The sequence below is a fragment of the Podarcis melisellensis genome (genome assembly GCF_964234715.1).
Source record: "Podarcis melisellensis genome assembly, chromosome: 3".
Classification (NCBI taxonomy): Eukaryota; Metazoa; Chordata; class Lepidosauria; order Squamata; family Lacertidae; genus Podarcis; species Podarcis melisellensis.
Window position 1 is genome coordinate 81,117,332 of NC_138530.1, and position 16,039 is coordinate 81,133,370.

Consider the following 16,039-nt stretch of genomic DNA (forward strand, 5'->3'; position numbering starts at 1 on the left):
GCCGCTTCGCTGCTGGTTACGTGAGACCTTGGCATCCTTCAGGATGATATGATTGGAAGGTAACTCAAGGTTATCTACCTGAAGAAGACAACAGCCATGAAACCAAAACAAAGGAGAAACCATGGCATGTTTTGGAAAATCAGCGCTGCTGTGTGTCACAGTTGCCTTGCTGATCAAGCAGGGGTCCCTGTTACATTAGTCTCATTCCCGCTTGATTTTGGCAATTCATAGTCTTAGGGCCACATTAAGAATGGCATGAATGCTCAAGATGGGAAAGTCCATCTCCTGGTTCAGTTCCTGATCAATATAGAGTGTATAGAGAATAATTTTCTGTCTCCTCACACTCCTTCCTGCAACCTGCTGGCTAGTCCGCTCTGCTCTGCTTAGGCAAAGAGCACAATATGTACTGCCCCAGACTGGTAACTGTGAACTTTATTCCAACCTGCGGATATGCTTGTGAATTTATAACTTCTATTTCACAACTAGATGGGGTGAGGGCTTTAGGAGACTGTTTTAACAATGTTAGTGACTTTGATTGCATTGTTAATGCAATTGCCCTTTTTAAACTAATGATTTACTCTTATTATTAAACCATACATATATTATTTTCTACCATATTGTTTTAAGTTGCTTTATTTCATGCAGTGTCATATTTATTTATTATAATATTTGCTTGCTGCCAACTTAAATAAAATATCAAGGCAGTATATAACAGTATATACAATAAAAAATATAGACTACAAAAAATTAAAATAATAATTAAAATGACTGGCTGATCAAGAAAGTTTGGACAACTGCATATGTCTGTCAGCATAAAAAGATATCCAAGCAACACTTGAAAGTCATCCGTGAAGATGCTAATATCATTATTGTCTCAAAGCATTTTACACCAGTAAAATGACTGATTCATTTCAGTTACAATTCTGAGTCTGGTTTTTATTGCTGGTCATAATTCATTCCATCTCACTGGGCCAATTATTGTTGTTACATTGGCCAGATATTGATATAGTATGCACTAGTGTTAATTGGATCCCTGAATTAACAAAAGTAATTCCCACTCTCCCAGACATCTCCATATTCCTGTTAAGATAATGATTTTCTTTATACCCTGCCCACTGGGCAGCTTACAGCATATCGAAAACATAGAGCATTATAAACCTCTTGATACAGGGTTGCCTTCAGTTGTGTAATTCTTTATCTCCTTGACATCCGACATCTTTATCAAGGAGATAAAGAATTGCACAACTGAAGGCAACTCCTTCAGGTTGTCTTCATGTAATATCTGTGCAGTTATTAATCTATTGTGTAGAATTCAGAGGACCTTTTCTCAAGCTAATGCTTCTCTTGTGTGGATATATCACATTACCCAACCCTCAATCTATAATATTTTGTGACAGGGGAAATTGAGATGCTTTCATCCTTTTGAGCTAGCTCACCAAGTATGGTTGCAGAGAAGTGGTTAAGTGGCAAACATTGCAACGTTAGCATGAGTATGGTGCTAACAGGAAAGGCGACTTTTTTCAATATATGCTAAATGGCAAATTAAATGTGTTCATAAATTTAATACTGTATTTTGCTGCCCCCCATAGCATCTAACTTTAGTTCTGCACCTAAAAGTGGAAAACAGGTACAGTACTTTTAAAAAGCATTTTTAACAATTCCAAACACTCTGGTGTGTTTCATCAACAGTGAATTTGAGGACCTATATCTCAATAGTGACATCTAGTGGTAAAAAAATGAATTTTCCCTTACTAATTGCTTGAGCATCTACGAAGATCCTTCCTTACCTTATTGGCCTTGAAAACTCTGATTAGCCCCATTTTTTTAACATAAACAACAGTGGGATTTCTTGGCCGGAGGCTGGGCCTCTTCTGATCCAAAAGATGACAGGGAATTATAAATTAAAAATAATAAAAATGCTGGAGGGTGAATGATCATATATGCAGGTGTGGCTGATATCTTCACTGAGAGTTACTTAGGAAAACGACATCAAACCTTCCCTTTTCTATTTACATAAATAAATCTAGATTGATTTAGCTTTAATCAACAGCATTGGCCAAAATTAATAGGCTTTATTGAAGGAAGTGATGTACATGCATGGGACTGATCCAAGTGTGCCACTATAGCTTTGATTTTAATATCACAGCAATTGGCACTGCTGAAAAGATAAGGGGAGTAAGATAAATCCGTTCACACATTCGCCTGCAAAGTCATAAAGGAATGAGGGATTCTTCCACAGTTGTGCATTAACCTAAAATGCTCTCTGGTTTCCCAGTAATGCGGTCTATGGCATGAAACGAGTTGCTCTGTGCATGTCTTTCTGCATATAAAAACAAAAATAATTATCACCCCAGTGATTTTCGCCATGGCTTGATATCTATTGTACTATACCTTTCTTTTAACCTTGAACAAAGATTACCGAAATAGCTGAAACGGGTCTTTTAAAGCCATCGGAAAAGCACCTCTGATGCTATACACAGATGCTTCATTTTTCAGATCTATTTCCACAGTCTGTTCTCCTACACCCCAGTGCTAATTCTGACCTCATAAACACTCCCTATTTCCTAATTTTCTCGTTAGCCTTTTCAAAAGCTCTTGCCGGGGCTCAACACCAAAAGCTCGAGGGTGTGGCCGCTGTGTGCCACCAACGATTTCCTTCTACAAATGCAGTCCGCATTTTGCATGAGTCATCTCCCCCCCCCGCCCCCAAGAAGGTCACCAAAGAAGTCCGGCTAAAATTAGCAGAGAGCTTATAGTTCCTAAGGTTAGCCTTCGTGCTTTCCTTCGAGCTAGTGGAAGTTTGCAATCCTCTCTCTGCACCTTGATCTGAACCCTGTGTGTGTGTGTGTGTGTGTGTGTGTAGGTCTTACTCCTGAAGGGACATAAGACTGGAGGGGTGCGCAGTTTTCCTGAGGCGACACCCACTGAAAGAAGAAGGGGCGGCTTCGCATCAAACGGCGAAAGTGCTTCACTAGAGCCCAAGCCTGAAGAGCAAGTCCCCTTTTGACAGACCCCGCAGCTGAGCAAACACGCACAGGGTTGCGCTCTCTCCGAATTGCTGCCTGTGCTGCGTCGCTCGGGGCAGTGTTAAGCTATTTAAAGGGGCTTGGCTTCGGGGGAAACAGCCGCCGCCGCACGCTTCGCTTGCAACCCGACCGGTTGCGGCGGCGGCGACTCGGCGACGGAAGCCGTCCCTCAGCCCTTTCTCCTCCTGGGGGACTCTTCGCCCGCCCTCCTGCCCGGAGAGGGCCTATTGCGCGTCAGCCCCTTACAGCTTCAGGCTCCCGAGGCAGAAGCCGGAGCGTTGGCTCCCGCCGGCCAATAGGCGCTCGCGATACTCAGCGCTTCGCCCAATCGCGCGCTCCTTTGCTCCGCTGTCCTCAACCTGCCCTGTTCCGTCTCCTCCTGTGAGGGTTTTGCAGCCGTGGCCGATTCCTTCCCTGGCTGCCTTGGGCTCCGCTCTCTCCCCTCCGCCGTCAGTCGCCCTGGCTCGGCCCGGAGCCCTTCGGAGACACTGAGGATGAGCTTGCGCGGCCCCCAGCGCGTGTCCTCTTGCGACCGTCCCAGCCCATTCATCTAGCGACTGGTGAGGGGGGAGGAGCTGCGCGGGGGGGGGGGAGAGACTCATGGGGGGGGGAAAGAGGGCGGCGGTGGGAGGGAAGGCAGGCATGAAATAACGTCCCGACTTCGTCCCCCAGCCTCCCACCCCACCTACGACCCTCGCCCAGGCAGTGGCCTGGGGGCTTCTGGCAGCTGCATGGCAGGTAGGAATTCAACAGGTGCAGACGATCCCAGTATGGGCAGGCGTTGAACGGAAGAGCTGCACCGATTGCATTTCTCCTCGCCATGCAGTTGTTTTTTTTCCAGACTGCAGAAGCTCTGCCCGAAAAATAAAATATGGCAATCTGTGGGGTGGGACACACACACACACTTAAGGAAAACTGAAGCTGGGCACCTGTATTTTTATATAGGGGAAAAGAGGCCCTCGTCTCTCTCTCTCTCTCTTCCACCCCCTCCCCCCAAAAATAAATTGTATATGGAAATACATTTTCTGGATGCTGCTTCACCTAGTTTGCAGGATTTACTTTCAGGGCCACTACTGTGCCCTGTGGTTCCTTAACATTTTGCTAATAGGATTTGTAATTTGAACTCTGCTGCAAAACTCCATTGGGTAGTGTTGCTTTCATTGGTTCCAAGGGCAACATGCTGAAGGCCGTTTTGCATGACGGTTTATTTCTGACAGATAATGCTGAGGACACCTTCCCCTTGAATGTTTACACTGTCTAGGTCAGGAACACCTTGCTCTCCTTACTTTGATTGTGGGATAATTTATTGCGTACACACTAGCAGAGCAGGTCATCTCTGTTTAATGGAATGTACAGCTTAGAAAGAAAAGTACTGACAATACAGTGAGAAAAAGGAATCTAATGTTCTTGGTTGTATAGGCAGAGTTCAGACCTCTAAATCTTGATTGTGTACATCAGCTCTAAAATGTTCACAAGATGCCCCAAGTCTGTTAATGAATTATGACGTTTCATTGTTTTATTTTGTTTTTTGTTGTTTCAATATTGCATTGATAATTGATTTTTATGGAATTGGACCTTGAATTTGACTCGCAGTCAGTTGAAGAATAAAAGTTATACATGTCCAACTTGCTCTCACATCAATACATTGACTGCAGCATCTTGCAGCAGGTCCACATCAAGTACATTGTTGTTGTTTAGTCGTTTAGTCGTGTCCGACTCTTCGTGACCCCATGGACCAGACAACGCCAGGCACCTCTGTCCTCCACTGCCTCCCACATTAAGTACATTACAATGGTCTATTCTGGAAGTTGACAGAGAATGGATACCTGAAGCCATGCTATCCCTGTTCAGAAAAGCCTGTCGTAATTGGTGCACCAACTGAAGCTGGACATAGGCACTCTTAGCCATTAAAGTCACTTGGGACACAAATGTCAATAATGTTCTAGGAACAACCTGCAAACTACAAATCTCCAAGGGGAGGTAATATGGTAATAGGAAAAAAACAGGAGTGGCCAGTCATGCAAGAAAGACTAGAATCATTTATTTGTTCTAATGTCAAACAACAGTATGCTATGTACCAGCCCTACAGTCCTTTCCACCCATTAAAGGATAGAACCCAATTTAAAGTGTCAACAACCATGTAACACAACAATATAAGCAGGCATTGGCACAGACTTTACCCCCCCCAACCCCCAGATGTCCACAAACAACAGCAAGGGTACAGTGAGGAGACTGTGAACAAAGAAGTCTCTGATCAAACCCCAGGCCATTGCAGATCCCAGGAAGTAAAAAAGCAATACCAAATAGCTTCTATCAATGCAAGCTCTTGTCCTATAGAATAAGCACTCTGGAGGAAGAGATATGGTTCACTAGTAAAACATGTGGTTTCCATACAAAAGGTACCAGGTTCAATCCCTGGCATCTCCAGGTAGGACTGAGAGAGGCTGCCATTTGAAAACCTGTAAAGTTGCTGCCAGTCAGTGTAGGCAATTCTGAGCTAGAAAGACCTACGGTTTCACTCAGTACAGGGCAGCATCCTATGTTTCCTTAAGGCTGAATTCTCAGTAGTTATTAGTGCACTTGCTTATATGGCTTATGTTATGCTTCCTTCAGATTGCTTGCTCAGTTGAGTTGCCAACTTGGAAGAAGTAGAATCTTGGATTGGACATGCTTACAATATTAAATTCTCTACTCCTTTCTTCTCATGCTTTTAGGCTTTTGACTAGGGAATAATCAAGTAGCTAAGGTTTTGCCTTTAGTCCTTTGAATATTCAAGTTCAATAAAAAGGAGACTTCCAAAAATCAGCACGATATCTTAATTCCCAAGGAGTTATTTTTAAATCACTGCTCTGAAACCACCACTACAGCTGAGCTGCTACTCTCAAGACATTCTGAATTACAATTCTCATCATTTCTACTGGCTAAACTGGCAGGAACTGAGAGATGGAGTCCACCATGCATGGAGTGCACAAGGTTTGGGGGAAGGCCATTGTAAGGAGCAGTTGAAAATGGCTCAAGAGGAAATAGACAAGGTGTGCAGGGGGATACAGAAAAACGCTGGTTTGATGTCATTGTCTCCAAATTTGCATTTAATCACTACCACCCCATCATTACTTGGGCAAGGTGCTAGATAAGGTGGTAGTGGGATAGCTTCATGCATGCTTAGAAGAAACAGTGTATCTAGACCCGTGGTTCCCAATGTGGGGCACACACCCCACAGGGGGGCAATTTGATTTTTAAGGGGGACAATTTGAGAATGAGTTATTAATAGTTAATGGCCTTTTAGGCTTCCTCCATGTGAATAGGAGTTCACTTTTTGAATAATAAGAATTATATGTCATGGGGGGGATCAGGATTTTAGAGATGCTTAGGTGAGGCAAGGCCAAAAAAAGGTTGGGAACCCCTGATCTAGACCCATTTAAATCTGCATTCAGTCCTGGTTTTGCAATCAAAACTGCCTTGGTCACCAGGTTAATGGCATTTGTTAGGGAAGTGGACAACCCTATTGATATCAATACCCTGCTCTAGATGCAGTTGCACTCCCCCTGGAAGAGCAGGTTTGTAGTTTGCAGGTCGCTTCTAGAACCATTATGGACATTTGTGTCCTATATTTACCTATATTTTGTTAAATTATTAGATGCACACTTTCCTACCTTTTGGAAGCATCTGGTGTTGATCATATTTGAGATGAATCATAACTTTCCAGTAAATACTGGAATTCAGCTTTCTTGTATTCCCCCCACCCCCATGACCTGATCTGCTTGGATAGTCATTTTCGTTTTAATGTTCATGATCCCTTGAATTCTGCTTTTTATTAAGATTTCTTTTTGATGTGTCTTACCTAGAGATTTTTAGTTTTGTGCTCATTTCCATGACATGTGGATATATTACTGTTAAATAATAACCTATTGCCCACCTCATTGGCAAGGAATGCAGGCTGGCTTACAGTGAAACAGATATATGAGTCAACATTTGCATGTTGAATTTGTCTATCACTATTACACAACCTGTGAAGCAACAGATAAGAGAGAACTGCTGAGTCAAAAATGCTTCATGATGTCAGCAGTTTACTTTTTTATAGCAAGTTCCTAAATAGTACTCTGACTAATGTTGTCCTGCCTTCCAGTTTGTTCCCTCTGTGCCCTTTACTGTCAACTCAACAAGTTAAGTAAGTGCTGCTAACCCACTTTTGGTTTGTGGAGTTTGGCAGTTACAATACATTAGCTGTATGTTTTGTCCCTTCAAACTCCCCCCCCCCCCATAATGAGAAGTATAGTTTTGAAAGGGAGGCATTTAAGTTTTAACTTGACTGCCATTGAAATAAGTGATAAAATATGCTTGCCATTATAAATCTTAGTGCTGCAGATGTTACAGAGTGTGTGTGAATTATTAATATACAATATAATTCATTGCAAATTGGCAGGCTGTCTTTGGTATTTGATAGTTTGGTTCCACTTCAAGTATTTGATGGTTATATAACCAATATTTGATATTCTGCCCTTTCCCTCTAATAGGATGATAAGACTCAGTGGTTCTTTGAAAATATCATAGTTGATGGGGTGAAATATTTCCAAATCAACACTAATTATGAAGTTTGAGAGTTTGTAGTGAAAATTACCAAAATTTATCTTAGCCGTGCTTATATATAATGTTATTTCTACATTGCCCATGGGTTTTTTTTTTAATCAAGTGGTTTATAATTTTATAAATAAATACATATAAGCCTACATGACCACAGGGAGAAGAGCAGAGAGAAAAAAATGCCATGGTGCATCTGTAACAGTGAAACTGGACACCTTCATCTGCCCCAACTGCAATAAAGCATCTCTCTCCCATATTGGTCTCTACAGCAACAGTAGGCACTGTAACTCTCCAGCAGTTTGAATTTACCCCCGTTGGTGCACTCTTCCATTGTCTCTAAGACAGATGGATGCCAACAACATGCCTACATAATTTGAGAGCTGGCTAGTGTAGTGGCTAACAGGGTGTGGGGGTACAGGTGTCTCGCAGACAGATGCGCAGAGCAACTTCATCTTCAAGTACACTTTAACATTAAAAAGTAGTGAAGGCAGGTTCTTGTGAAATGCAATCAGTAAGCACACATATCACTTCAAAAATGAAAAAGAACAGGTTTTAGCCCAAGTCCTTTTTGCCTGATTAAACATGAGGCCAGGCATATAAAGAAGCATAAAGAAAACATTACCTGTGTGAGGTTTATGTACTTAGTGTCACATTTAAACCTGTTTGTAGGTGTCTACATGTGCATAGGCACCTTAGTTTAAATAGAACACCAATTGCATGAAATCCCATATGGGTACTGTGTGTGTGTGTGTGTGTTTACATGCTGGTGTCATATTTAAAAATGGACACGAGTGTGTGAAATATGAGGCAGGGCAAGTCAGAGACCATATAAAACTTGAAACAAATATGATGATGAGTTGCATCAGGCACCAAGCCACAACTGCTGGTAATGAGCAAGTAAGAAAAGTCCCTAGTTAGAGTCTATTTCTGTTACATGTCTGGCTATAGCCTCTTGATTGCTTTGCAGTTTTGGTCACTCAATTTTAATTCAGCATTTGAATTTTTGTTTCTTCTACATGAAAACTGGTATTCAGAGGGATACTGCCTCCAACAGTGGGGGCAGAACATAGCCATCATGTTCTTCCAAATCCGTCCACGTTGGTGTCCATGACTATATCCTGTGGTTGTTTAGCTAAGCGCTGTGTGAAGAAGTGCTTGAAGGAAGAGCCATAGCTCAGTATTAGAGCATCTGCTTTGCATACAGAAGGTCCCAGGTTCAGTCCTCAGCATCCCTAGGTAGGGCTGAGAGAGACCTCTGTCAGAAACCCAGGAGAGCCACTGATGGACCAGTGGTCTGACTAGGTATAAGGCAGCTTCCTTGGTACTTTGTTTTGTCTGCCCTAAATCACTCAACATTCAGCTTCATTGGATATCCTTGAATTCTAATAGTGAGAGAGGAAGAAAAAACTCCCTATCTGTTTTCTCCATACTGTGCATCATCTATCATGCCCCTACTTATTTGCTTCTTTTTTCAATTAAGAATCCCCAAATGTTGTAACTTTGCATCATAGGGAACTTGTTTCACCCCTTGATCATTTTAGTTGTCCATTTATGAACTTGCTCCAGCTCTACAGTATCTTTTTTGAAACAAATTAAACATTATTGAGACTTAGGAGTCATAGAGTGAGATACTTTATTAAAGCAATTAAAGCATAAGATACTGAGATGGATTTACTTTCTGTTTTCTATAAGTTCAGTTGTATGTTCAGTTATATGTATGTCACTTGTTGCTCAAGTCTGAAAGCCAAAATTGGAAGGGGGAGATAGAGTTAATATTGCCTGAGCATCATGTGATTTATGAAAATTTTGAACAGTGCAGTGATGAACAAAGTTAACTTGAGAACATAAAAATGCAAACAAGGTATGGATGTAGTATATCTCCAAAAGCAAGTTCATATAATATGTCAGTAAATTAGTTAGTGAATATGTAGTACCTGGGACAAAGATTAAATATACTTAAATGTATGTATAAATAGAATCGAAACATGTAGTTTAAATCTTGTTTATTTTCATATCTTTTTTTTAAGAAAAAAATTGTGTTGGTACTTATTATGTTATTATTTATTAAATTTGTCAGTCACCTTATCTTGCTCAGAGCAACCCAAAGCGACTTACAGTCAAACACAGACAATGAGCCCCACATTGATACTGTGCTTTCAAACCAAGAGGAAAGAGAAATACATTAAAAACATCCCACTTCTGAAAGGTCACTGTCACAGATAATTAAAGGCCAAAGGCCTGGTTATAAATAATAGTTTTTGTCTGGCGCCTAAAGGTATATAAAGATGGAACCATGTGAGCCTCTCTGGGGAGAGCATTCCACAAACGGCAAGCCACTACAGAAAAGTCCTGTTCTCCCATGGAGAGGGCTCACGAAGAAGAAGCAGGCATAGCTTGTGTGTCTGTATGATTTAGTTATTGCTAGGGTGGTGCAAGAAAATGCTTGAAGGGTGAGGGTTTCCAAAGAGATGGGGGAGAGGAGTAGGTGTAATGGTAAAAAATGAAGTGTCTGCAGAACACAGAACATCTTTCTGGTCTTAGAAATCCAGTTCAGAGTTTCAATTTTCTATTGAAATGTTTTGTGCTTCCTCCTGTATCTGGCATAGTTGAAAATAAAATGTCAATGTGATGTCTGTTTGCTCTAGCACAATTAACATAGTATTCTCCTTGCCAGTGAGGGATGGGGGCGGAGTGGAGTTTCACATAAATTCCCAATTTGCATCTGTATTGGAATTGTTTAAGATGTTGTTTTGTTTTTGTTTTATCCATTCTTTGCTGCCCTCATCTCCTTTAAGAGGGAGGCCAGGAAAAAATAATCAATCAATTAATAAATCCTTGAAACACAGTTGCTGATATTCAGAATGTTTCCTAATCTCATTTTTCTCCCATTTCTCTTCTTGCAGATCTCCCTTGCAATTATGGATATCTGAAAGAACTAGCCAGTGTGGAGGGGGAATCCCCCTCCTCACACCTTTATTGCCTTTTTGAAATTTTTCTTCCTTGACTATAATACGGTATTTTGTAGATAAAGAAATGAACTCTTGAATTTATATCGATGAAAATATTTATTTTTTTAAGTGCCAAGCCTTAACAGCACAATAATTCCCATGGCAGCTTTCTGCAACTGAATAACTGTACCTGAAAATCATGATTTTCCTGTGAAGAAGGGGCACAAAGCAGAGTTCCCTTGTGTGTGTTTTACAGGGGTTTCTCTTGTACAGTGGAGTAGTGCAGTAAAGCGTAAGATGAGTTCTTTGATGCCTGACTGTACGTTGAAGTGTCGATCACTGCAGCATGCTTTGGATATCGTTTCTGTCATAACTCAAGGGAGTGAAGGCCAAATCAAGGCCTTCCTCACTTCTCACTGCTACAATGCTGCAACAAGCAAGGATATCTTTGGCAGGAACGCCCTCCATCTTGCCTCTTCCTGTGGTAAGAAAGGGGTGCTAGACTGGCTGATAGAAACAAACGGAGTAGATTTGTTGGCAAAAGACAAGGAGTCGGGATGGACAGCTTTGCACCGTGGCATTTTCTATGGTCATATAGACTGTGCGTGGTCGCTACTGAAGGTTGGTATTTTGCAATTCATAGTTCCGTTATGAATATGCATTTGGCCTCATGACTTTAGGAACCAAGCGCTGAGCAAAATCAGACTGTACTGTATATAAGCAGTTGGATGGACCCCAGTGTAGTGCTCAGGTGAACTTTATGTTAGTGCAAGCATTTATTCTTGTGCAACAGAACGTTCTTTCTCCTGGGGAGGGAATGTGGGGAGAAGCAAGGAAAGTAACCACAAGTGAAAATCCTTGCGCTGATAGAATACCGCCCACTTCTGCCAAATCCCATGTGGTCATTCTTTCAGTTGCACATATCTTTTTATTAGGTTGTCATGGTGTGTTCAAATAAAATCAAACTAGATTGTTCTGTTGAATAATATGTAGGGGGAAAATCTTAACAGGAAGCCTTCTGTGTAATGCTTGAATCTGATGTCAAAACAAATCATTCCCTGCCATTGCAGGCAAGGTGGAGGCAAGGTGAACTACAGATGGCTTCAGGTTTGCTCTAGGTTTTTGTCTCTTTGTCTCATTGTTTTCTTTTTGATCCATTTGAAGTTGTTCTCAGCTGAAGAACAGTTCTAGGTTCTCAATGTTAGTCTTCTCTAAACTGGTCTCCAAATGTTTTGGACTGCATTTCACAACACAGTTGTGCCTCCTGAGACAGATGGGAATTGTAGTACAATGTATCTGAAGAGCACCAGGTTGGGCAAGGCTGGTGTAGGGCTTTAAATGTAACTAGCCACAATTTGAATTGTTCTTGCTTCCTTTTTTTGTTACAATTATTTATATCCCTCTTTTCACGATACATGCTCTAACCAACTGAGCTACCTAGCTATCCAAATAATTCCAAGGCAGCTTACAAATAAGGAAATACATTAATGCAATGCAATAAAAATATACACATATAAACACATAATTATCACGCTCCTTCCCATAGAGCACTCGGTGGCAGAAGGCCCTGTGAGAGAAGCAGATCATTCAGCTGAGCCATGCGCAGAGGTGGCTTTTGCTTGCCTCTCTCAGTTGCCTCCTCAGCTGTTGTTGGACTACAACACCCATCGCCCCTTTCTACTAGTCCTGCTAGCTAGGGATGATGGATGTTGTAGTCCAACCACATCTGGGGACCCAAGTTTGAGAAAAAATTACACAGATCATGTGTCAGTGGACCCCTTTAAGCTCAACAAGATATGTGCCCAGTGCCTACATAAAGTTAGCCTATCAGCTGTCTTCAAAGGCAGCTCACAGCATATAACACATTAGACCCGTCTGACGAGAACTGGGTGGTATATCCAGAGGTGCCTGAGCTGGTAGAAGGAGCGCCCTTCCATTGTCAGACTATGAATCTCATCTTTGGAGGGAGTCCCTCATCCCCCAACCAAAACATAAAACTGTTCACCAATAATACCTGTGTCTTGGCAGGATGGTGCTTCAGTTTATGAGTCTATTGGAGGTTTCAGACACCTATAAAAATATGAATGAGCTAATTTAGATTAGAATATGGATGAAATAAGAAACCAGATTATCAGTTTTCACTTCCTCTCCTCTTTCTCTCCTCCCTTTGCTCTCAGCATGGTGTCAACTTGTATATGCAGGATAAAGAAGGCTTGTCTGCTTTGGATCTTGTAATGAAGGACAGACCAGCCCATGTCATTTTTAAGAATACAGGTATGTCACCATAAGAGGATCATTATGCTTACTGATACTTACTGTACAGATTTGAACATGAAGAAATAAATATATTTTGAACATGCAGAAAAAAGCTATATTTTAGAAAATGTATGTTTTATGAAGTGCAGTGCAATGTTAGGTGTTGGATGCTGGGTTTGCCTCCCCTCTGAATCCATAGGGGCCTAAATCGTACCTTAAAACAGCAGGTTGAACCTACATTTATTGAAATCGTGTGTGTACATGCATGCCTGTTGGTACTTAAGCTATGTTCATTGACTTAGTTCTCTTCCATATATATCTTGAGAATGTTGGGATTATGTTAAACTATGTAAATGCTCAGGTATGTAATTTTGTTGAAATAAAAAAACTGATAGTCTTGAGTTTTCTAGGCCTTTTGCCTAGTTTTGCAGGATATCTGGAAAGAATCCATCCAACAGAAAGTAGAAGTACATTTAAAATAATGCATCGTGTGCATATGTGAATGAGGATTCAAATGGAAGTCATGATTTTGTGTTAGATCCCACAGATGTCTACACCTGGGGAAACAATATAAATTTTACTTTGGGACATGGTGGTCAACAGAGTAAACATCATCCTGAGCTGGTGGATCTCTTTCCTAGGAATGGCGTTTATATTAAACAGGTAATTAATATATATACACATCAAAACATGCTGGATTAGCATGGTAAACTCCCTCAAGCCCCCCCCCCTTTCAAAGCATTTATTTCAAAGCAAATATAGGGCTTACTCCCAGGTCTTAGACCTTAGAATCCCAGTTGATCATGTGTCTTTGCTTCACTTCTGTCCTCCAACCTCTTCCCCTCTTTTTCTCAAAGCAGAAACAGCCCATTGCCTGCTTCTGTTCTTCCACCCTCTCTCAATACACCTGGCATTAAATCTCAATAGCTGGTGTGGGTGGGAAAGCAAGCAGCCTCAGCATCTTCTCTAGTCTCATCAGTTGGTTTGTTAGCGTAAGTACACGCCTTTCAGCATTTCCTTTTCCGAAGAAAATATGGTTTAATTACTGGAATTTTCTCTGCTCCTTTTGTTAGTTTGTTATATATTACTTCATGGTGATGATAATAAGTAATGTTAATTCATGATGCAGCTCAAGTAACATTGTTAAGGACCTTTTCCTCTCTCTCCTTTAGGTGGTGCTCTGTAAATTTCACTCCGTGTTTCTTTCCCAAAAAGGACAAGTATACACATGCGGACATGGTCAAGGAGGACGCTTGGGTCATGGTGATGAACAGACTTGCTTGGTATTTTAAAACAAATTATTAGGTTATGAAAAAGGAAACTGGTTTCAAATATTGTATTTGGCCCACTGAGCCATCTTTTGTACATACACAGGGTTTTTAAAATTTTAAGTAATTCCCCTGCAGTGCTTCAAAAACTGCTTTTGACACACTGTCAGAAGTAGCTGCTACTTTAGTGCAGTATGCAGCTGCTGTTTTAACAAGAGAGCTAAAAGCATCATTGTCTATGCAAATTGTTTCATGTTCAGATCTTCTGCAGAGTTCTGTGTTGCTGAAAATCATATTGCTTATGATTTTCAACTGAGTACCCTCTAAATTATGCCATATTTAAACCAAATTGGAACAATGCTCGAGGATAACATATTGTTTTAATTTCACAAGAAATAAACTAAATTCTCCTGATCCCTTGGTTAAGGGGGTTGTGTTGGTTTTGAGTTTAACCATGAGTGACTGAGGACTCAGCTCGATTGGTAAAGAAAAAGTGATTTATATGTGTAGATTGGTAAAGAAAAAGCGGTTTATATGCGTTGTATATGCGATATAACATTTTGTCACCAGATGGCACTGTGGAGTGCCATTTTTCTCTTCCTGTTTTCCCTGTTTCAGTTTACAACGTGTTTAACTGAACACTTCTTTGATGTGTCTAGATCCAGCCTAAGTGGCTTTGATTTTAAATGGATTCAAACTTTTGCCATCAGTTGAGGCATGATTAGTGGAGACCACAAATTTTGAACAGCTATAATGGCCAGCTGAAGTGTATAAATATTTCAAAATGGAAATAGTTTTTTAAGCTTGGAGGATTCTAGTGCATATAAATAGTAAAGCTTCTGGATCTTTTTATTAGAGACGTTTGTGTGTGTCACCTAATATATTTTACGAAATGGTTTTGCTTTGTTCCTGACAAAGTTGATGTACGTCTTGACTGAGGGAGGCATGTCTGAAACACAGGTGCAATATTTTCTTAATCTCTCTTAGATTCCCAGACTTGTAGAAAGCTTGATGAGTCACCAGTGTTCTCAGGTGGCAGCAGCGAAAGATCATACGCTTGTTTTAACAGAAGATGGATGTGTGTATACATTTGGCCTGAATACTTTTCATCAGCTGGGTGTTCTTCCTCCTCCCCCTAATTGTAATGTTCCCAGACAGGTAAAAGGGTCTTTTTAATAATAGTTTTGGCATGCCTGTAAATTAGGGATGGATGTGTGCACATGTTCCCATGTGTACATGCTGGTTAGTGCTAGATATACTGCTGCTGCTTGATAGATGATATCTATTGCTGTTGCTGGAAAAATAATATTTCAGATTGCTTAAGAGAAACATCAGATGATTAATCACCTGGACGACTCCATGGCAGTGACTTATTCGTAGCCTACACAATCCTTTAAATGAGGAATGTGCATTTTTCAACAGTACTTGGCAGCATTGCATGGTGGTCTAAACTAGGAGCAGCCTGAATGTTTCTGGATTACAATTCCTATCATCCTTCACCACCACCCATGCTGGCTGGGGATGATGGAAGTAGTAGTTCAACAACACTTGGAGCACACCAAGTTGGTTACCCCTGGTCTCAGCCAAGATGTGGCCAACTAGCTGATCCCTTGCTGTGGTTTATTTCTACCTTTTTCTGTGGGACTGCATCAATGAAAGTGAGCAGTGGACCTATTCCCAAGCTTAACTGAAACTGCAGGTGGAATTTCCAAAGAGAGTGAGAATAAAAATTTACTGTATCATGGAAAAGTTACCTAACTAATAGTTTTATTATCGATCTCAAGATCTTAGGATTGGGCGGGGGGGGGGCAACCGTTCAAACTAACACAGTTTCAAAGTGTCTTCAAGGCTATAGGATACACACTTAGTATGTTTACTGCACTGTCCTATTCTAGTTGCCAAACAAACCTCTGTGTGCTTTTGATTTCATTGTTAAAAGTGAGCAGATCAGGCGGCTAAA

At 41.0% G+C, this 16,039-nt stretch overlaps 1 protein-coding gene and 1 long non-coding RNA gene across 2 annotated transcripts in view; one reads left to right on the forward strand and one right to left on the reverse strand.

Annotated features, from left to right (window-relative positions):
• Positions 1-2,057: 2,057 nt before the first annotated feature.
• LOC309366395 lies at positions 2,058-3,263 on the reverse strand. The gene is made up of 2 exons (XR_014166686.1): positions 2,420-3,263; positions 2,058-2,320 (listed from the first exon to the last, which is right to left on the reverse strand). It is a non-coding gene; the product is annotated as an uncharacterized lncRNA (long non-coding RNA).
• A 145-nt stretch (positions 3,264-3,408) lies between these two features.
• IBTK (inhibitor of Bruton tyrosine kinase) overlaps positions 3,409-16,039 on the forward strand; it is a 43,430-nt gene continuing 30,799 nt past the window's right edge. The window contains exons 1-6 of the mRNA XM_081904848.1: positions 3,409-3,586; positions 10,511-11,176; positions 12,733-12,829; positions 13,350-13,474; positions 13,984-14,094; positions 15,067-15,237. Of these exons, the coding sequence (XP_081760974.1) occupies positions 10,853-11,176; positions 12,733-12,829; positions 13,350-13,474; positions 13,984-14,094; positions 15,067-15,237 (828 nt within the window). The 5' untranslated portion in view covers positions 3,409-3,586; positions 10,511-10,852. The remainder of the gene's footprint in view (positions 3,587-10,510; positions 11,177-12,732; positions 12,830-13,349; positions 13,475-13,983; positions 14,095-15,066; positions 15,238-16,039) is intronic.